The sequence below is a fragment of the Xiphophorus hellerii genome, chromosome 10 (genome assembly GCF_003331165.1).
Source record: "Xiphophorus hellerii strain 12219 chromosome 10, Xiphophorus_hellerii-4.1, whole genome shotgun sequence".
Classification (NCBI taxonomy): domain Eukaryota; kingdom Metazoa; phylum Chordata; class Actinopteri; order Cyprinodontiformes; family Poeciliidae; genus Xiphophorus; species Xiphophorus hellerii.
The window spans coordinates 1,121,916-1,144,369 of record NC_045681.1 but is presented as its reverse complement, the minus strand read 5'-3'; the positions used below and the strand labels follow the sequence as shown (position 1 = coordinate 1,144,369).

Genomic DNA, 22,454 nt, shown 5'->3' with positions numbered 1-22,454 from the left:
TAAATCACTTTTTGATCCATTTGTGTTTTACTTCAGAGTGATAATAAATGATGACAGTAATAAACCATTTGATGTATTGTTTCAATGTCCAACCAGCTGAAACTTTGGTGATTTTGAACATTTATTACAAACAAAAACACAAATATTTCCGTACAAATGAGACTTTCACCCTCCTACCTACTTTAGGAAATTATTACATTTTAAGATTAATTCTACACTTTTAAAATCTTTTTTTTTATCTGATTCAGTAACTATCATAGACTCCATGTTGTAAACTGAAGTTTCTTATGTAATTTCTGAAAAACAGGAACTTGTAGAAATTACCAGAAGAGTTTCTGTCTTTTAAGGAAAGCATGCAGAGCCTCGAATTCAAAGAACAACTTTGACTTAAAAAAATAACAAAATAACTTAAAAATTAATCAATTAGAAAACTGCAAATTAATAATTTACTTTAATAGATAATGAGTTAGAAATGGTGCTACACGTGAAATAGTTACTGTCACATTCTTACTTCCGTTGAAGACATTTTTTACAGTTTCTTTAAATCTTTTTCCTATTTGTAATCATGTGGGTCTCCATTTTCTTTTAGTACCATAATCCATGTTCATTTTCTCTTCCTTCTTCTCTGTATTTGCCTCCATAGTAACATATTTGTTGAAATAAAATTCTTAACTAGGTCAGATTGGTGCTTTTGTTTAAAATCCACTAAACCTCCAACTTCAGAGTTTGTGTTGCTCTTCCACCCTAATGGCGATAAATCAGCACTTACCCAAGATGACAGACGCAAAAAGCTGGCTAGCTAGCTAGCGGTATCGTAGCAGCTAGTTAGCAATAGCATCAACAGCCAAGAATCAGAAAGTGTTTGCGCGCGACTCAAAAAAAACTTTTGCGGACAGAAAAGTCTCGCGAGAAAAAAATAAATAGTCTTCTTCTTCGTTTTTATGGCAGTTGACAAGCAACGTATAGCGTGGCATTAGATTAGAACGCTAAACAAAATAAATAAAATAATAATAATACAAAATGTCGGTACCTTAGCAAAAAACAATAAGATTCAGAAGTGAACATTTTGTCCATCTGTAATTTCTTGTCCTGTAAATTGAGAACCAGTTCCCTTAAATCAGTTGAATAATAATCAATAGAATATTCAAGATTAAATGGTTCTCCGGTCACAAAATTTAAATCTTATTAACGTATTTCAAGCCAAATTATTATTATTATTTGAGTTTGGGAGTAAATATGCAAGTATGGTTCTGTGTAGTTTGATGTTTGATTTCATTAAGATGACACAAAAAAGTCAGTGGTTTAATTATTGAGCAAGGTATAAATAATTGCTGTCAAAAATCCAAACACATTAATTCCTTTCACAAAGTTTTATTATTTTTGACAGTTGTCTGCCTCAAAGTTATTGGTTAAAATAAAGTGATTTCAAATCTGACCAGTAGTGTGCAGCTTTCAATGCCCCCATGTCTGGACATGGGGGCTCAGGAATGGTGAAGTGAAACCAGTTTCCCATTAATGCAGAAGTCAGTTAAAAAACACACAGTCATCATACCATCAAGAGTTTGGGAAGAGATTTCTTCATTGTCAGTTCTTAGTTTTTCTTCCCCATTTTACTTGTTTTCCTCTTCTTGCTCTTTAAATCAGTAACCGTGGCAATGGACATCTATTTAAAGAAAAACAACTTCAGCAAAAAGCAACAAAAATATCCAATAACTGCACAAAAATCAACACTTCTACATTTTATTATACAACATTTCCACATGTACAGGATTTTTTTTAACAGTTCAGTTTCACAAAAGAATCAGTTGAGACAAATCAATAAAAAATCAAAAACTAACTTTTTTCCCTTTACACCACTCAGTACAACGGTGCCATCCTGTGACTTAAACCAATGACATTTCTTTACTTATAGCATTTATTCTGGGATCTAAGAATATGAATATATGAGAACATGCCACTAAAAATAAAGCTATGTGCGTTTGTACAATACACCAGTTAATTGATTTATCGGCTCGTTTATTTCAGAGTCCGTCAGAGTGATATAAGACTTAATGTGCTGATGCTGTTTGTGCTTTTCCTCCATCGTGTTCAGATCTATGCTAACGCCAGACGAAGCTGGTGAACAATAAATTAACATAAATAAAAATATGACATATAAAACAAATTTAACAGAAATTAAAATGATGGATTTGAATGAAAATGGAATTGTGAAGAACCTAAACTCAGACACAGATTTATGAAGATGATGTTATTTTGCGTAATAATAACTTTCCTTCAATAGGCAAAAAGGTCAAAGACTTTCGTATTTTCTGTTCATTTTACAAAATAATTTTCACCTCTATCACTACACACAGAACAGATCTGCAACTGTTCACTTCCTCATAAACCAATACTACAGAATACATCATTATTTTGTTGTATTGGCACAATGCTTTTCTTAAAGGATAAAAGATTAAAACTATATTTTGCAAAAACTTTCTGCTAAATTTCTGCTGGCTGAAAAAAAACTTTAGATTTAGTCAAATGTTCACCCAAGAGAAATGTTCACACAGAAACCTGCTGGGTTACGTCTTTAATCCAAACACCAGGTGAGAACAATAACCCAGTTTACTGAGTTACAGAATAAACTACAAGACGGCCATTTTGAACTACAGACCAACAACAACCAGACCCGACCTCGACGAACCTCGTATTCAGGATGAAAGAAAATATTTAGCAGAGTAATAATGATAATGTCACATTAATAATCACATCACAGAACAACGTTTTTCACTTATGCTAACGTTAGCTTCTAAGTAGTTAGCACAAGCTAGTGCTAGCTATGCTAAACATTCAGACACTGACTGAAGAACTGGTCATTAAGTAAATAAAACAAACTATATTTCATACAGTGTTTTTAACTTTATAATTAAAATTTAACTGTCAGGTAAAGTCATTTTAGGCTTTGTTAGCTTTAATTGGCTTATTTTTCTTTGGTATAATTACGTTAATTTTTTGTGTAGATAATGTGTAGCAGGTTTCAGATGGACACCATTAGCTGAATATTTTATATTTTACTCTAATTTCATTTATTTTGGTTCTAAATAACCAAAATAAGAGATTGTGATGATCAGATTTGTGACTTCCAGTTGGTAATTATTAAGGAAATGTGATTTTAGGACCAAATAAATGACCATATTTGGTCCTAAAATCACATTTCCTTACAGTAGACTATTGCTGAACATTATAATAATATTCAGGACTTAGTTGTCTAAGGACTTTGGCAACTAAATCTTTAGTTGTCACAGTATGCTGAACGTTTCCCATTGTTGGTCAAAATGGACGCATCGTTGGTCCGAATCAATAAAACATTTTAGTTTGATGCTCAAACAACAAAATCATGTTGGTGAAACTACACTGTGTAATAATGACTTTAGTTTTACATTGGAGAACGAGTTCAGTCACTTAAGCTAAAGTTAGCCTTTCACCTGCTAATTAGCTAGTGCTAGCTTAGCACAACAATAACAATCTGACCAAAGAATTGGTCATAAAGTTTGTCGGTTTCAGTTGTTTTGTTTTGAAATGCTTCAGGTATGAAATGGACGAATTTTCATTGTTCTACATATAGAGAAAAAAAAAACAAAACAAATGTTGGTATCAATTAGAACAGGGAAGAAACGACCCGAAACCAAAATGAAGGCGCTGTTGTCTTAATTTCCTAAAGAGTCCCATCTGATGTGGTTTTATGACCAGTTTCCATTTTGTTCCTCTGAACACAAAAACTTTCTGGCTTCCTTCCACAGACTGAAAATTGCATGTTAGATAAATTAAACTCTGTTGGTGTGAGTTTCTGTGTAACACTGTGATGGATTTTCCAAGGTGTAACCAAACTCTTGCCTCTCTGCTTATGTTTTTTAACCATTATTTATATTCAGTTATCCAGGAAAATCAGCCCACGCCTTTAGATCCGTCTGTTTCAACGCTGATCTGTGATGTTTCAGTGGATAAAACATCCAATCTACAAAAACTCAAATTTAAATGAGCATCAAACCAATAAAAACCAAGTCATGATGGAAACACAGACCCGCCTGCCGCTATTAAAGATGGACGCCTCATCTTAACAACAAGCCAGTGAAAGTTAGCAAAAACGCTTCTGATTCCTGACTGCAGTCACACATTTAACTACCATCCTCACTTTAAATGTCTTTAAAGTTCAAAGGTCAGGAAAAGCCCAGTTGCTGTTTTAGTTCCTTCAGTGTTTCCACGCTGCTGCTGAGCTGTTAGTGTTTCTCTGGCTGCTTCTATGTGAACTCTGGCTCGCCTCCGTGAGCGTAGCTGTTGGTCCCAGCCGGCTGGACGTACTCCTCGGTTCTGTCCCAGTCGGAGACCCAGCCGCCGCCGCCTCCGTTGGGGTCGGAGCCCTGGGTGGTGGCGCCGTAGCCGGCTCCTCCGCTGGAGCGGTACAGCTCCTCCGTCTCGTTGGCGAGCTCGTCCTCGTCCAGGATGCCGCACTTCTCCACGCTCAGCTCCTCCGGCTCGGCCCACGGCTGCTTCTCCCCAGAGGCAAAAATACCTGCACAGAAACTCAGACATCAGCCGCGGTTCCCACACAAATGAGCGCAAATATTTATCTGCACCCTGCTAATGTCGAAAAAACACAATTTAACAATAGCGGTGTTTCCATTACATGGAAAAATAAATTAACATCATGTGTGAATAAGCTTGTTCACGCGATAATTTATTAAAAATCATAATTCAGCCAGTCAGAGGCGACATTAGCGTCTTTTTCAGGCGTTGGAGCCACAAACCCAGGGCCGGCCAGAGCCTTTCTGGGGCCCTAAGAAGATCTTCATTTTCAACAAAACGTAACCACCTGATGATTCATAAGTCCTAAGTTACAGGTTGTGTAACAAAGCTACTCATTAGCTAATCATCATTACACATATAGAGAATCTATGTGCAACACAATGTCTCTGTTACACAAACCTCCCTCCAGTAGCTACAATACTGATTAGCTCAAATAGCTACAAATAGCTAAGCTATCATAATGACAGTTAATCATCATTATGATGATTTATATCTTGGGCCCCCTGGTGGTGTGGAGGCCCTAATCAGCCACTTAAATGTCCTTTGCTGCCCAAAGATAAGCTGACAAACAGGAAATGTTTCCCAGAACTCATTCTGATAAAAACGCACAAAGACTTCAGAGAACGATGACGAGTTAGACTCACCATAAAATATAACCCCGCCATAATGAACGAGTGAGGCGATCAGAAACACACCCTGCCACTCCTCCCGCGTCTGAATACAGAAAACAAACAGAACAAATAGAAAGAAGGACTTAAAAATCACCACAGGGCAGAAGTAAGAGTCTCTGATTAAAAAAAAAAAAAAACAAGAAGTCTTTCAGAAGAAGAAACTCTGCTGTGGTATATTTTCCTTCACAAACTCAACAGAAAAATGTGATTTCAGTCGAGGCAGAGAGAAATCAGCTTCAGTTTTTATAAAGTCACCGTGGTTCTGGATTTCTCTCCCTTTTAGGACTTTAATAATTTATTTCCATCGTTCCTTTTCCAGCAGCACAATAATAAAATATACAAGTGCTCTGCTTTTGTCCAGAATCGATGTGCAGCTTTAGGTTTATGGTGGGTTGGATCAGAGGTCTGCAGGGTGGAAGTCGCTCCAGTTTGTAACTTTTATAAAAAATGTTTTTCAGAACTGACGCAAAATCTGTGAAAAGATCGATCTCCTCCTCTCCCCTGAGCTGCCATTTGACTGAAAAAATGCACCAAAAACAACCAATCAGAGCTAGGAGGCGGGGCTTAGCGCTGTTAACCAATCCCATGTACGTGCTGCTAAATGTGCTAATGGTGGAGAAACAAATTAAAGTTACAGGAAAATCATTTGTCTGCTGTCATCGAACGGCTAACTGAAGTTAGCTAGTTAAGGCTAGTAGCAAGCCATAACTAGCTAAATAAGCCTTAGCTAGCTAGCTAACTAAACCTTTGTTAGCCTTAGCATTTACAACAGGCTGTGCTAGCTGCAGCGCAGTAGAGAGAAAGATGATGAGAGAGAGGGAGGGACGAGCAGCACCACATGGAGGAATGATTGACAGCACTAAAACTTGCCTTCTGGCTCTGATTGGTTGTTTCTAGTTAGCACTAAGAGCTTCATTTTTTCACAGATTATCTGTCATAACAAACTGTTACAACATGGTAACAGTTTCCACAAATATGTAAAAAATATTTTTAGAAGAGCTTTTCGGGTCCGTCTAAAGAAGGCTGATCATAAACACCGTTGCATTGATTGACCCGTTTCTTGAATCTGTCAATCAAATAATCAATAAAATAAGAGACTGACTGATCAGCTCTCACCTTGTTTTTGGTCATGGCGCCCACTATCAGCGGGCAGACCATGCCGGACAGCGTGCCCACGCCGTTGGAGATCCCCATGAGGATGCTGGCGTATCGCGGCGCGATGTCCAGGTGGTTGACGTTAAAACCTTAACAGGACCATAAAATGCCGTCAAAATTACGCTAAAAATTTTACTAAATTTACGTTCAGATTGTTGGGTAGCAACCAGTTACATTTACTGCAGTAACTTTTTGGAAAAAATTTACTTTGAGAAGTATTTTTACTACGTTGTAATTTTTACTCTTACTTGAGTAAAAAGTCTGGATTTTCTTCGCACTGAATGAAAAACAAACATGTTTTAATTCAGAATTCACCTGATGTTTTAAAGTTTCATCAGTTTTTTATTGAAGATTTTGTTTATTTGATCTGGAAACTTTTCCAAATTTTCTTTAGTTTGATTTTGTTATTTTTTTGTTACTTTGTCCATTTTGGTCCTTAAAATACCAAAATTTCCATTTAATTTTACATTTTGATCCATCTGATGATGTAAATGATTGATAATTTGTTTCTGTTTTTGGGTCGTTTCTCTGTGTGAACATTAAAAACCTGAACTGTGTTTCACCTGAAATGGCGAACCCAGAGAATCCCACCGCCAGAACCAGGAAGGTGATGGCGACGCCCTTCGTGTGCGAGAAGCCGACCACCAGCAGGAGGGTGGCCTCCATCCCGAACCCTGGTGCAGACCAGAGGTCAGAGGTCACAACAAACACAAACATTCCAGCCCTGAATGCAGAAAGCTCACTGATCTGGAAACTGTTTGCTAAAACGCCTTTATCTCATGATATGAAAGTTTCTGCTTCCTCTTTTCTCCAGCATGAACATCTTTGAGCAGAAATAGCTGAGCGAGCCTCTGCTAACACTTAGTCATCGTTTGCCTCATGTGGTCTGGTGTTTTCACACAACTTTAACTCGGTAATGAGGCTGACTGCGTGTCTGACTGGAGGGTGAGCGATTTTAAATAACGATAAAACACAGCGAGTCTGCTGAGTCACCAGAATAAAATCTACAAACATACATCCAGAAAATGCCTTTTTTATTTGATCTGATCTTAATGCAGGTCAGACTTTCTGCACTGCAAAGACAAATAGACAAAGTATTTTTGGTCTAGTTTCTAGTGCAAATATCTTGGTAGCTTATCTAACTTATAAGTAACTGTTCAGCAAGATACAGCAGATTATTTTAAGTTAATAATTTATTAATATTGATGAAAATGTCCAAGTTCCAGTGGCAGATTATTTAATTTGTTATAAGTGAAATTATCTGCCACTTTAACTTGAACATTTTCATCAATATTAAGAAATTATTCATTCAAAACAAGCTGCTGTATCTTGCTGAACAGTTAATTATAAGTTAGTTCACTTGAAATAAAACAAATCTAAGATATTTGCACTAAAAACTAAAGAAATATTTGTTCAGATTTTGTGTTTTTGCAGTGTGCTGCTGCTTCTTCTGACCTCCACAGTTCATGATCTTTCTGACGTTTGTGGTGGTCATGATCTGATTGGAGCGCAGGTAGTCAGCGATTTGGCCTCCGATGGGAACGATGATGGTCATGACCAGGTGAGGCAGAGCAGAAAGTATTCCCACCTGGAGGCAACAAACGCAGGTCAGTCCACTCAAAGACGGCGTCACAAACTTTACAAAACCTTTTCAACTGAACACTTGGTGTTTTATCTGGATTTTCAGGTTTTGTTTGCAACAGAGGTTCTTCAAACTGTCAGGAAACTTTACAACTGCTTTGTCCTGTTGGCTTCTCTGTTTAGCATCAGTTCTGTCATGTAAAAAAAATATTCTTTTGTGGAAATATTCTGAATTTATTGCAGCAAAAACAAAGAAAAAATGTTGGTTTTTTTTAGATTACCTTTACATTTTTAAAAATCGCTCAGTTGTTTACCATTTTTTTGTCGAAAATATTCAGAGCCAGAGTTGAGAGTTTAATAGAGTCACATGCAGCTCTGGTTGCAGGCTAGAATGGCCTAGTCAAAGTTCAGGCCTAAATACCATACTCTGAGGCAAAACATTATTCATACAGAGCAACATTAAAGGCAAAAATATCTAGATTTCTGTTTGCTTCACAGTTCAGTTCTAAAAAATAAAACTCCTTTGTGAAAATATTATGAATTTATTGAATTAAAAACACAAAACTGAAAAAGCCAGCATCCTTTTCATTACCTTTGCATTTTTAAATGTTGCTCAATTCTCTAGGATTTTTGGCCAAAACTGTGGCAGCTGGTTGGCCTAGTCAAAGTCCAGGCCTAAAGCTGTGAAATCACTTGATAACTGATGTTCACACACAGTTTGTGAAGCTCTGTGACTTTAAGTTGCAATAAAAGTTGTTGTTTTTTTACTTCCTGCTCTGCTTTGTGTTTTTTCTGCCTCCTAAAATAAACGCTGTGGTTCATGAATCTCCAGCTGAATTACCTTGCTGATTTCGAAGCCAAACACTTCCTCAAAGTAGGCGGGCTGGCTGATGAGCAGCAGATAGAAAGTCCAGCTGCGGCAGAAATTGGCCACTATGATGGCGTAGACCGGCATGGAGGTGAAGAACGATTTCCACGGAGTGTTGAACTTCTGCAACACCAAAACGCTCAGCGGTTTAACGTCTGAAACATTTCTCACATTCAGATCAATAATTAGCAGGACAACAACGACCAACAGAAACTAGAACTGTGGTCAGAGTGGAAACTTTGGGCTGACAGAGACGAACAGAGGCGGTTTGCAGATCTGCTGCTGGTTTTCTGACTCAACACGTCAGACTGAGAGAAAACATCTGAATCTGTTTCTGCATTTAAAAGAAATGAGAAAATCTTCACGATGAAGCGATATGGCTGGAGTCAACTGATGTTTTGTCGTGTATTTTTGTGTATTTGAAATTTGTTTGTTTTCTAGGACAGAGAACTAAAGCCAGGCTAAGAAAAATAATAAACTGCAAGAATGAATACATTATGAGAAACGACATGAAGAATAAAGTCGTACAACAGCAGGTTAAAATGAGGAAAAAGTCATAATAATACAAGGATAATGTTGAAATGAAACAATAAAGTCACAATGTTAAAAGAATAAAGTTGTAATAATAATAAAAAGTCATAATAATATTGAAAAAAAATTATAATAAAATGAGAAAAAAGTAATAATGACGGGAGAAAAATCACAATAATACGAGAAAAACGTCAATACAAAACGAGTTGTAATGAGAGAAAACATAATGTGAAAAAAAAGTTGCTATATTATCTGAATAAAATTGCAATAATAAACAGATGATCTTAGTTTCTTTCTGCTCCGTTTCATTCATGGTTTCTGTTTCATATTCATGTTTATTTTTGAGTAAATGAAACAAAAGATAAAATGGAAGTGTGAATGTGTCTGTGCAGTTTCTAACCGCTCAGTTTTACTCTGAATCATCTGGTGACCGGCGGCCATGTTTGCTGTGTATTTAAAGCGGCGGCGCAGCGCGGCGTGGCGCCTGACTGACCGTCACCGTGTGCTGAGACGACTCGCCGATGCTCTCCTCGATGTACGTCCGCTCCTCCTCCGTGATGGTCGGGTGAGCCGCCGGACTCTCGTACGAAACCAGGATCCAGAAGCAGTACCACATGACCCCGAAGCTCCCTGCAGGGAGGGAGAGGTCAAAGGTCAAGACAATCAGTTTGTGTTCAGGAATCAGAAAACATGTCAATATCTATGGAAACATCATAAAAACATTTAATGAGCTGCTACATGTAAGTGAAACAATCTGCCAGTGGAACTAGAACTAATTCATCAGTTTGTATTAAATATTTAGAAAACAAGCTGCTATGTCTGAAAAGTTGAAAAGTTACTTTAAAGTTTTTTTACTTTGTACTAAGATTGAAACTAGACCAAAAATACTTTGTAAGATTTTGGTTTTTTTGCTGTGTTTATCCTGCAAACGGGGTTTTTCTGTGTTTTCTGAGAATGTCAGGGGTCAAAGGTCGTTTACCGTAGACGTAGAAGACGGAGGACCATCCTGAGTACTGGACCAGGATTCCAGCCAGCGGCATGGCGATCACTGCGCCCGCATAAGAGCCTGCAGAACCACAGACAGACGCATTAATGTCTGAAAACTAAATCAGCAATAAATCGGTTAATCACATTATTAATTAAAACAAAGTCAATCATTTCCATTTGCAGGATTTTCTGTTTTCTACCAAAACCTGGAGGATAAAAGTCTTCAGTCTGCTGCTTTGGCCTCAACTAGCTCTTATTTTAAAAGATAATTTTGTTTACAGTGAATTCATAATTCATTTTATTTGTCATTTCTGTTGTTTTGTTGATTTATTTTAGATATTTAAAATGTCTTCCAGTTCCAGGGTTAAATGTTCCTTGGAATGTAAAGTTTAGATCTTTGAGAGTTTTTTCTAACATTATGTTACTGTAAAATGGTCTCAAAACAACAATATTATCGTTTATCGCGATAACTTCTGGGACGATTTATAATCCAGAAACATTTATGCCAAATAAGCAGCAGTTTTAATCGACAGCTGTGTTGGATTCAGGTTAGATTATTGTGAAAATGCATCATGATGATCGCAGGGAGTCATTGGGAACAGTAAGAAGCAGCAGTGTGATGTACGGCAGACCCTGAACGCACCACAGAAGGCCGTCGTGGCCAGGCGGCTTCGTTCCAGCGGCGGGGCCCATTTGGCCCAGATGCCGTGGCAGGCCGGGTAGGAGACGCCCTGCGAGGGAGGCGGGTAGTTACACACCGAAACCAGAAAGTTTTCACACTTTGTCACATGACAACCACAGAAACACTGCAAACACACACAGAACCAAACACACACAGAACCAAACACACACACACTGCAAACACACACAGAACCAAACACACACAGAACCAAACACACACACACTGCAAACACACACAGAACCAAACACACACAGAACCAAACACACACACACTGCAAACACACACAGAACCAAACACACACAGAACCAAACACACACAGAACCAAACACACACAGAACCAAACACACACAGAACCAAACACACACAGAACCAAACACACACAGAACCAAACACACACACAGAATCTCAGTTCATTTGAAATAACACAATTGAAAAGTAACTTTTCAGCAAGAGATGATATTAATTTATGTAGATAATTCCTGACATTATAGTTATTTGTTTCTTTTGTAATAGATAGTTTACTTTATTAGAAGTAATTTTCAGTTAACTTGATATGGTAAATATTTATAAAAATGTATTTTGCTGCCTCCTGTTCTAGATGTTATTTCAGGGTTTCAGAGTAAAGAGGGACAAATTAACAAATCACATTTTTAGATTTTTACGTCTAAGAAACTCTGAAAGCAGTCACATTTTGTTTTTATTTTTCTCTCCAATAAACATCATTAAAGCTCCAGGTTGTGAAGTGACAGAGTTCGGACTTAAACGGTTTGGACACATTCTGGAGCAGAATGTTTCCCCGTACCTCCACCAGGCCCTGACAGATCCTCACTATGATGACGCAGCCGAAGTGCATCCGCGCCGCCGTGGGGATCAGCATGTTCAGGCAGGAAGTGGCGACGACGGCGAAGCCAAACACCCTGCAGAGGCACACAGAGGTCAAAGGTCAGGGGAAACACCCGGAAACGTGAACATCAGGAGGGTTAGCTGACCTGTTTGCTGCGAACTTCTGACAGATAAAACCTCCGGGGATCTGGGTGACGATGTAACCCCAGAAGAAGGAACCGTGGATCATCCCCACCGTCTCTGGATCCCAGGTGAACTGAGCTTTCTGAGGGGACACAAACGCAACACGCTCTCATTTACTGACAGGACACAAACGCATCACGCTCTCATGAACTAATATTTAATCTTTAAAGCTTCATGGATGAATAAAGGTGTGATGAGCTCCAGCACTGGATCTCAGGTGAAATTAGCAACAGAAATAAAGTAAAACATCGAAAGTGGCGCAACAGTGACACCTGCTGTCCGTTCAGCAGTACTGCATCTCTTTTGTTGGATTTCTTTCATTGTGTGAACATCAGTTTATCTTCACTGTTCCCCAGGGGTTCCCAAAGTGTGGCCCGGGGGCCATTGGTGGCTTTTTGTGCAGCAATTCAAGAATGATACAAATCTGAGGCATCATTTTATTTTAATCTTGTTATTATTTATGTATTTTTTACATTTCTTTAGCCTGAGTTCTTTTGACCTCTTTAAACCCGGGTTTACTCTGACCTTTTCAGTCACATCATTTAAATTAAACAGAATCTCCAGATTGTTTGAATAGAAAATTGTTTGACTCTAAAAATGAGAATGGAATTGAATCGTTGAAAGGTTTCCCTCTCTACCGACTCTTCCACCGTTCAGCTTGTTCAGTCAAAATGAAGAATCAAAACGGAGAACCGATCAAATAAAAATAAAAAAATTATTTACGAACAATCAGCATCAAAGTTTATGAATGTTTCAGCGTACAGAAGGGGTGTACAAACTTTTAGCCAAGAGAGACAAAAATATAGATTTTTTGTAAATAAAAATTTTTATGTAACTTTTTCATTTTACCAACTCAGTAATTAATTAAAATATATATATATTGAAATGAACAAAATGTTAACATTTTTACAAACAGAAAAAGTGATCTATAAGTGATTATAGATCCAAGATATAAGTTATTATAAGGCAGGTGCTGCAAAAACACAAAATCTTACTTTTAATCTAGTTTCCTGTGCAAATATCTTAGATTTGAAATTAGACTAAAATCTTTTATAAGTAACTTTTCTGTGAGAAATGTCAGTTTGCTTTAAGTCAATAATTCCTTCATACTGATTTAAAAAAAAGATTATTTCACTTATAACAAAACATTTTTCTCCATTGGTGAAATAATCTGTCAATGGAACTGAACTTTTTCATCCACATTAAGGAATTATTGATTTAAAAGAAGTTTATTTATTTTTCTGAAAAGTTAATTGTAAGTTAGTTTTATTTTAAGGATACTGAGATATTTGCACCAGAAACTAGATCAAAAATACTTGGTAATATTTTGTGTTTTTACAGTGTAGTACAGTTTTCTGGTTTTAGTTTTTTAACCCAAACTTAGCAACAGGAAGTTGCTCTTGCTGAAATGAAGCTGTTGGATATTTGTCATTCATCTTACTACAAAAATAAGATGAAACCTGGTTAAGATATGAGAATTAATTTTAGTTGTTTTTTCTGTCTTTTTCTTAAAAAACCTAATTAAACGGCTCCATTGCAGAATTGTGATGGGGCCACAATAAACAATCAGGAGGGCAGAGAAAGGCCCTGGCGCCACCGGTTGGACACCGCAGTCCTTGCCGTTCAGAGGGGAAGCCCAGAGGAAGAGCTGCTCTAACTCACCACGATGACCTCCTTGTTGTCCCTGAAGACGGTGTGGCTGTTGACCATGCTGACGATGGCCACGCCCAGGTTGCACCTGATGCCGAACGAGATGCAGAAGCCGATCCCGGACAGGATGGCGATGATGTAGCGGCGGGGCAGGCCGAAGCAGGTGCAGTCCACCACCGGCATCTCCTTCTCCTGCACCAGCTCCGGCCGGCCCTCCGCCGACAGCTCGATGGTTTCGCCATTTTCCTGCTTCTTCTCTAGCGCCCTGCAGCAACGAGAGACGCTTCCTTCATTCAGCAACAAAACGCAGAACTTCACAGTTCAGCTACAGGAAATGTATAGAAACCCCTCAGTTAGAACAATAAGTAACAACAGAATCCAGATTTTAATATTCTGCTAATGCGCTAACAGCAGAGCTCATTTTTAGCGCTTTTTGCTAACCTTGAAAATGCTTAGCGTACTTAGCTTCCCTTAAATTCAGAGGTCAGCAAATTTCCAAAAACTACACTCGAGTAAGAGAAGCACTATTTATTTTTACTCAGCTACAAGTAAAAAGTAGAAATGACTCCGGAGTTAGAAAGTATTTGGTAAAAAGTCTGAGTCACTGGCGAAATTATCAATCTTTAAAAAATCACATCATCAGACGGACTGAAATATAAAGTTAAGAGGAAATGTTGCTATATTAACAACCAGATTAACAATAACTCATACAAGTCTTAAAAATAACAAAATGAGGCAAAAATCATTTTTCCAAATCAGTTTCAATAAAATCTTCAGAAACTTGAACAAAAGCTGCAGGTCTGAGTCAGTCTGGTGGATTTTTGGTTAAAACATGTTTGGTTTTTATTCAGTGGGAAGAAAATTCAGAAATTTTACTAAAGAAAGAAAAAAATACTTCATAATGAAATTACTCAAGTAAAAGTAAAAAGTACAGCGTAGTAAAAATACTCCTAAAAGGACTTTTTTTATTTAATAAAAAGTTACTTAAATAAATGTAATTAAGTAAATATAACTAGTTGCTACCTAACTTTGCCCAAATTATATTCTAAAGTGAGAATTTACTGGACTGTTTTCTAAACTTTCAGTTGGATAAAGTTGAACGTAACTTTAGCTAAATATTCTCCATCTTCGATTTTAGCAAACAGTAAAACCAACGCTAGCCCAAATTTTACTAATAACTTCTGATTTTATAAGAAACTGAAAGAAAGACTGTACTTAACATATTATTAGAATTTAACCAAAGTAACTCTAGGAAGTTAAATTGTACTTGGGAGTTAAACATTTAACATTAAGGCTCTTATTTTGAAGCGACTTTAGACCATTTATGCAGCACTTCCCTTTCCTCGCCTCTTGTTCTCTCTCTCTTTCAAAATAACTTAATAACAAACAAGAACAAAATAAGACCTGCATAGCTGAGAACCAGATATAAACATACAGTATCAAAGGGAGGAAGAAAGAAAAAAAGGAATACATTTCCAACAAAAAAAAAGTTAATTTTGGGATTCATCTCAGAAATTTTCTACTAAAACTCTTGGAAATTTATGAGTTTGAAAAGTGAAGAAAAAACATGCTAGAAAAAACCCCCAGAAATTTTGAGATTAATCTCAGAAATACTTTTGGCAGTAATTCTGTTTTGGCAGAAATTATTACTTTTTAATCTATAATGACTCCAACTTGCCGTCAAAGATGTAAATTATAATTCCAAAATGAAAATTGGCGCTTCGGGGCTGTAGCCTGATCATTTGAGTTGAAGTTAGCACTTTAGTATTAGCTTCCGCTAAATACTGTGTTGGTGTAGCAATTTAACGTTAGCGTTGCTAATGTTCATGACTAGTGCTTTAGGGCTAGCATAGCTAGCGTTTTGTTAGCCGTGCCCTCGCTGTCTTCCAGAGAATCTGATGTTTTCCCAACATGAAGCGTTTATCTGCTGGCTGTTTAAAAACCGCCTGGATGCCAGATGGTTTCTGAATCCATCAGGCTGAGTGGATATTCTGAGCCTCACCAGGGAAACACCAGCGTTTGTTTCTTACTTCTCCTGGAGGTGTTAATATATTTTGGTTTTTGCTTTGCACACATTTATCTCCTGACAGAAGCGGCTCCTAACGCCAGAGAAGGTGTTGGTAACTGCAGAGAGTTTTCTCCAACGTGTTTCTCCTCTTCTTCACGTTTCCTGAGAAGCTCTGACCTTTTTCTGCCTCCTGTCTGAAAAACATCAAATATGTATCCAAGGAGCCATAAATGAAACATGACATGTGAAACACTGAGCAGAAACCTCTTCATGTCACTTCCAATAAAAAGCATGAATGTACAAACTGTGGCATGAAAACGTTTTTACATACAATCTTTTGCTTTTTAATGTTTTAGATCAACTAATTTTAACACCAGATACATCAGTCAGCAAAAATCTGTTTAAAAATCATGATTTTATTCATAAAGAGGCCTGGCAGTAACCATGTCATCAAACTGATAATTGGTTGTTCCACATTAAACATGCAGTTTAGTGATAATCTGGAATTAGTTTTTATTGGACTGTTTGAGGAAATGATGTCCAAACATCAGGGACAAAATCGACACGTTGAAAGTGCTGAGGGGCCACAAAAATATTTTAAAACTAAGTTTTGTGCCTTTTTAAAAGTTTATCTGCTCAATAACAAACTAAAGTAACATTTTATATTATTGTAGATACAAACATAAAAAGGTTTTACATGACAGAACCACAGCTGCAGACGTTTTGGGCTGAATTATCTTCTTATCTGGGCTGAATGTTTTACCTCTTCATGTTTGTGGTTCTAGTTATTAAACGAATACACAAACGTCATTAATAAATAGGAGTCTGTATTTTCTGTAATCAGCCTCCCCAGCTTTAATCGCTCTCTCAGTTAAATCGCTCTTTGTCAGATCCTCCACTTGTTGCCACCAGCTGGAGTCTTCAGGTTCTGGTTTTCATTTAGCTTTAGATTTTCCCCTGATCTCTAGTTTTCTTTTTAAAGATTTTTATGTTCTATTGACAACAGTGGTGGCCCAAGAGGGGGAGCAGAGGGGGCCACGGCCCCTAGGTGAAATATGTCTCTCTCCCAAGAGAAAGATGTTCATGTCATAGAAAGGCATCGTCTCCAATAAAGACATAAATGTAAAACCCAATACATAGATAAATGAATTAATAAGTAATATTTTTTTTTGTTTTGTCCCTTGAAAGTTTAAAAATTTTTTGGGGTTCCTCTATATCTCAGTTATTTCTCTTGATTCTGTCTTTTTGTGTTCAAAAATAAATTATTTTTATCAACTATATGAATCCTTTTTTGTTCCATTTAATCAAAGTTATCCACCTGATTTATTTTGATGTCAAATAATAAATAAACTACATTGAACTAGCATTTCTTTATGCATTTATTTTTGAGGACATGCATTTTGTTTTACGCTCTAATGTCTGAAGGCGTCTGTCATGATGCTGGTTTTAGTTTTTCTGTCTGAAGACGCTGTAAAAACGAAATGTCAGATCTTTTCAATCAACTCACAAAACAGGGAGAAATAAAAGCCCCACAATAATAAACCAGAGTTACTTTGAGCGTGCTTAAAGGTTGCAACAATCCTCAGCGGTGATGAAGTATTGATGATTCTCCATGTTAAATTATTAATAGGCTATCTCTGGCTCACTCAGTCTATTTTTGTCCGGGCGGGTCCCTCTTCCTCCTTCCTGCCTCCTCCTCCTCATCTTCACTTGCCTTTACCACCAACAGTCCACAAAGCTTCTTTCTCTCCAACAATCACTTCCTGGTCTGTGTCCACCACAAAAATACAAATATTCACCTTATTGTCATATTATTTCACATTTTTATGCCTCCATCAAACAGACCAACAGTTACTGTGAAACATTGTAATGTAGAAGAAAATAAAACAAGGTAGTAATATCCATGTCCTCAGCTTGCCTGAGTCAGCGCTTTATCTTTAAAGCATTAGTTTGAATCAATAATAAACGACTGCCATAAACATAAAGTGTAGAACTTTTATAACGCTTAGTAAATGTGCAAATTTCTGACTGAAATACATAATTTCATGCCTCATTTTAGCAATTTGTTACATGTTGGATTCATATTTAAAAATAAAATATCGGGTTAAATCTAATTTCCAATTTTAATTGATTTGGGTTTTTCTCTTTTGTTTTTATTACAAAGGACAGAAAATATTTATTTTTAAAAAATCCTTTTATTTTAATCAACCCATCTGGGCGTCTACCTGAATTCACAAACGCTACCATTAAAAATAAAAACTGTTTTAAAAAAACATTTTAACTGTTTTAGGAACCCGCCTAAGCAGTTAAAATTCTATTCATATTTTGAATTTATAATTTTTAAATGAAGTTTTTACATTTTTTGTCTTTTCATTGAGATTTGTTTTTATTTGGATTTTTATAATTGTACCAATAAAGTCTGTCATAAATCATAGATGACTTACTGTATGTTGTCATTATAAAAATGTTCATTTGAATTTTTTTCATCTCTTCCATCAACCTGGTCCGAGACTATAAATGAAAATCAGCCTCTGATTTTCAAAACCTGACATGTTTAGTTGATGGATTCATGTTGATTCGATAAATCAAAGTAAATAAATAGGCCAGAAAACAAAATGGCGGATCGCTGGGGGGGCTGAAATCACTCTGAAACAAAGAAGTGAAAAAAAATCTAGATTTTACAAAGATTATATCTTCAAAGTCAGAAAATTCAGTTAATCGATAAAATCACTTTGAAACCATTTCCCTCCCTTTCACAATTATCACACAGCGCAACATAAATCTCCAATAAAAGCTTCGCAGTTAGAGAGAAAACAGACCTTCAATGTGTTTGGATATTTTCTCCAAGGCGCCATATTTGTTAGCATGAAGCTAATCTGTTGCGGTTTCTGTTCATCGCTGACCTGTTCAGGAAAATCTGCTGTAATCCCTGAAAGCCACCTGACCTTCTGCTGGATGTCACCTGAAGAACGGAGCTCGAGCTGCGCAGTTCAGACCCGAACCAGAACCAGAACCGAGAAACAGGGTCAGACTCGATAATGCTAATGAAAGCAGAATCACTTCCGGTGCAGGCTGGTTCAAACATCCGGAGTAGCATCGCTACTTCAACATGATTTTACTCAAATAAATGTAAAACTTTTCCGTCCAATAAATTATTCCAGAGTAAAAAAGTATTTGGTAAAAACTTAGTAGGTTTAGCTGATCAAAAACTACTTTAATATTTAAAAATTACGTCATCAAACAGAAGAAAATATAAAGTTATGTGGAAATTTGGGTATTTTAAGGACAAAAGTGAAAACAATCGATACAAATGACAAACTAAGAAAATCAGGCAAAAGAAACATTTTTACAAATCAGTTTCTTTCAAAATAAAGCTCATGAAACTTTAACAGAAGCTGCAGTGAGCGTCTGTCTGCTGAATCTTTGGTTAAAACAAGATATTTCATATTTATTCAGTCAAGTTTTTCACAGTGGGTATCCAGAAATTTTACTCAAATAAAAGTAGTGATAAATCATAATATAATTATTGCTTTGTTGTTAAATCATTATTAAAAATTGATTACTTCGTAGTAAAATTACTCCTAAAAGATTTTTCTTCCAAAAAGTTACTCAAGTATAAATGTAACTGAGTAAATGTAACTAGTTACTGTACTCTGACTGAGTTGGATTATCAGTTTTGAATCATTGACACAGAAAGTCCAGTAACGCCTGGAGGGGATTTGGTCCAAACCAGGAAGCCCAACTGGACCCAACTGGACCCGCCTGACCAGCAGCCTCCCACGCGCGTTACGCGTTACGCGGGCGGAAGTGACGGCTTACATCCTGCTGCCGTTTAATTAAGAGGACTAATCCCGGTAGTTGGGCGTCCCGCGGAGAGAGGGGCCGCCGGGAGGGGCAGAGATCGGCCCAGGTGTACATCCTGCGGGGATTTACGCAGGCCGACAGCTTGGAGAGGAGAGGCTATTTCTGGAGAGGATTTAAGGGTTGAGACGCTGCATCAAATCCCAGGAGGGAGAAAGGCGAGTCCATCGATAACCTCCATGCTCTCAGATTTCTGGAAATGCTCCGGACTTTTCCCTTTACCCCTACACTGTAAAAAATGGCCTCGGAGTTTACATTAAAACGATGTAGAATCACAGCAGGAAACTATGATAATGTGAATGTTTTGGGAGGAAAGAGGAAATGGGAAAACCTATTAATAAAATTACAAAACGTGTTCTTTAGTTATTCTTAATTTTGGCATATATTTTTATTTTTTATCTTTATTTCTCCCTCTCTTTACCAATACATAAAATATCAGTGACCCTAGATTAATCAAAACAAAGAATATTACAGAAAAACAAAATAACAGAAATGCAAATCTGTCAATTACTGCCACAAAACTAAAATAAGATTCCTCTGTTGTTAGTCCGTAATGTTGGTTTTCTATGCACTAGTTGGTGTATAAATGTAAAATTTATAAAAGAAAATAAAAAATAAAACACTTGTGCCCCCAAAATAAATAACTAAACAAATATTTTAACAAACAAAATGTTTACGTTGTTTTCACAGCAACAATATGTGAATATTATCTAATTTATTTCTTAAAGCTACAAATGGTGGTAAAAAAAATTAAACAGAAAAATATTGTAATAGTCATAACAAAACAATTCTGTTAATGTTTCATTCAAATATCAGAAAAACTTTTTACAAGACTAAACATTCGTGTCACTTTGTGACTTTATGTTGAGGTTTTTACACAAAATGAAAACTTATTTCTGTAGATTTAACAGATGATTGATGAAATTCAGATGTGATTTCAATCCCTGAAACTTATTTTACTTTTTTTTTTTTTAGTGCCGTTTATTACTTAACGTCTATCATTTTCACAGGAAGCAACATTTTTTACAGTGTAAGTGTTGAGGTTTTTACAGAGAAGTTTCTTTAGCCTTTAATGACTCTGTGTCAGATTTCTGCTGCCGTTTAGTCATAATCTGTCATTAAATCTGCTAATCTGCAGCACAATCCCTGAAGTTTATGTATTAATCCAAACACTCTGAGTTTTAACTGAAATATATTTAATTTGTGTGATAAACCTGCAGACGGTGTTTTAGCAGCCGCTGCAGCAGAAATTGATCCAAAAATCGATCCGACGTTTCATCTTTCGCTGAAAGGACATTTCTGCCTGCGATGAAACCAGATTCTGTTCCTGGATCCCAGGAAGAGGCGGCGGCTACTTTTACTCCAACCTGCAGGTTGGAGCTTCAGTTCCGGCTTCAACGCTCAGAACGGACCAGAAAGTTCTGGAGTCGGAGCATAAATGCAGATGTGTCAGATAATCCAGGCCTGAGGACATCCTGATCTCCTCCGCTGCTCTTATCGGTCGGACGGGCCGGCCAGAGGCATAAGCACAGTTTGAGAGATTGAATTCAGTCAGACGAGCACAAGTTTGACCAAACGTGACAAATTAAAGGTAATAATTACAAATCTGAGCTGGGAAAATCATGAAACATTTCACTGAAAATAGAGAATGGCGCTCCAACTAAAAAATAAAGAATTTGTAACATGTCAAACTTTAATTAATACATTTAAGATATTTAAGCTTAATTTGATTATTTTCAACATATCAAGTTGGATCTCCTTCTTTCTTTTTATTTTAACGGTTATAAAACATTAAAATGCATCCATACCAGAACAGGAAAGGATAAATAAATGTCTGAATGAAACTTTTCAGAACAAATATGGAAATCAAATATAAAAAATTATTTTAAAAATCAAAATAAAACAGAAAGTTAGTCACTCTAAATCTGTCATATTTACGCGATGAATTAATGTTGATTAATATTCATAGTTCCCTTTAAGAAAATAATCACATGTTTTAAATTACCTCTTTATCTCAGCTTCTTGTTTAACAGAAATGTAAAACCTGTAGAGGAGAACTGGGCGCCCTCAGGTAATACTCCGCCCAGGGCCGCCGCCACATCGGACCGGCCCTGCGGCGGATCGCGATAATTCCGGTTTTTGCTTTATGGGTCAGTTTTAGGCATTCAGAGGATCGACCTACCCGTAAATCTTCCCCAGAGTCTTCGCTGCCGCAGCTTTGAACCTGTCCGGCCGGATCTCCATCCTCACGGTCCGGTCCGGTTCGGAGCGCACAGCCTTCTCCTCTGCTTCCTTAAAAAAATCCGCTTTTATTCACCTGATCATCAGATTCCTTCAAGTTCCCAAATCTGAGGCGGCTGTCCCGGGATTTTCTGGTTTCTAATAATCATAAATACATTTTAAAAATCATTTCCAGCCCAACTTTTGCTTCCGGATCCACACGAACTTGTTTTAATGTGGTTTGGGTCCGCGGCGGTTCCCTTCCAGGGAACTTTGGGGAGGATTCATGGCCAGGCGGCGTCTGTGTCCGCGGTGCTGAAGCAGATTACCGCTGCCTGCCTGCGCGCTAATCTCCAGCAGTGAGTAGTGGAGGAGAGCATGTCACTTCCTCCCGGCGCTCCGGCTTTTTTCAGCCGAGCCGGGCTATTCTGGGCGCGCAGCGGCCGCGAATGGAGGGAGTGGACCCGGACCGGGGCACCCAGGACTCACCGGGCCGGAACCGCGGGATGCTGTCCGGACTCCGGAAGGAGCTTTTTATGCCTCCAAGAATCAACTTTAAACTGCATAACGTGTTTACCACAACTTTATTATTTATATAAATTAGTATTTTGCAGAGTTGGGTTGTAACTATGTTTACTTGAATAACTT

General features: G+C 37.3%; 1 protein-coding gene across 1 annotated transcript; it reads right to left on the bottom strand.

The window, feature by feature from the left end:
- Nucleotides 1–1,726: 1,726 nt before the first annotated feature.
- Nucleotides 1,727–22,271, bottom strand: LOC116726612 (vesicular glutamate transporter 1-like). The gene is made up of 13 exons (XM_032573389.1): nucleotides 21,769–22,271; nucleotides 13,730–13,982; nucleotides 12,031–12,149; nucleotides 11,844–11,958; nucleotides 11,003–11,090; nucleotides 10,352–10,438; nucleotides 9,866–10,002; nucleotides 8,815–8,964; nucleotides 7,848–7,980; nucleotides 6,956–7,066; nucleotides 6,354–6,481; nucleotides 5,211–5,280; nucleotides 1,727–4,552 (listed from the first exon to the last, which is right to left on the bottom strand). Exons 1-13 carry the CDS (start codon nucleotides 21,828–21,830, stop codon nucleotides 4,281–4,283), a joined length of 1,725 nt encoding a protein of 574 aa, XP_032429280.1. The 5' UTR covers nucleotides 21,831–22,271; the 3' UTR covers nucleotides 1,727–4,280.
- Between the last annotated feature and the right edge of the window lie 183 nt (nucleotides 22,272–22,454).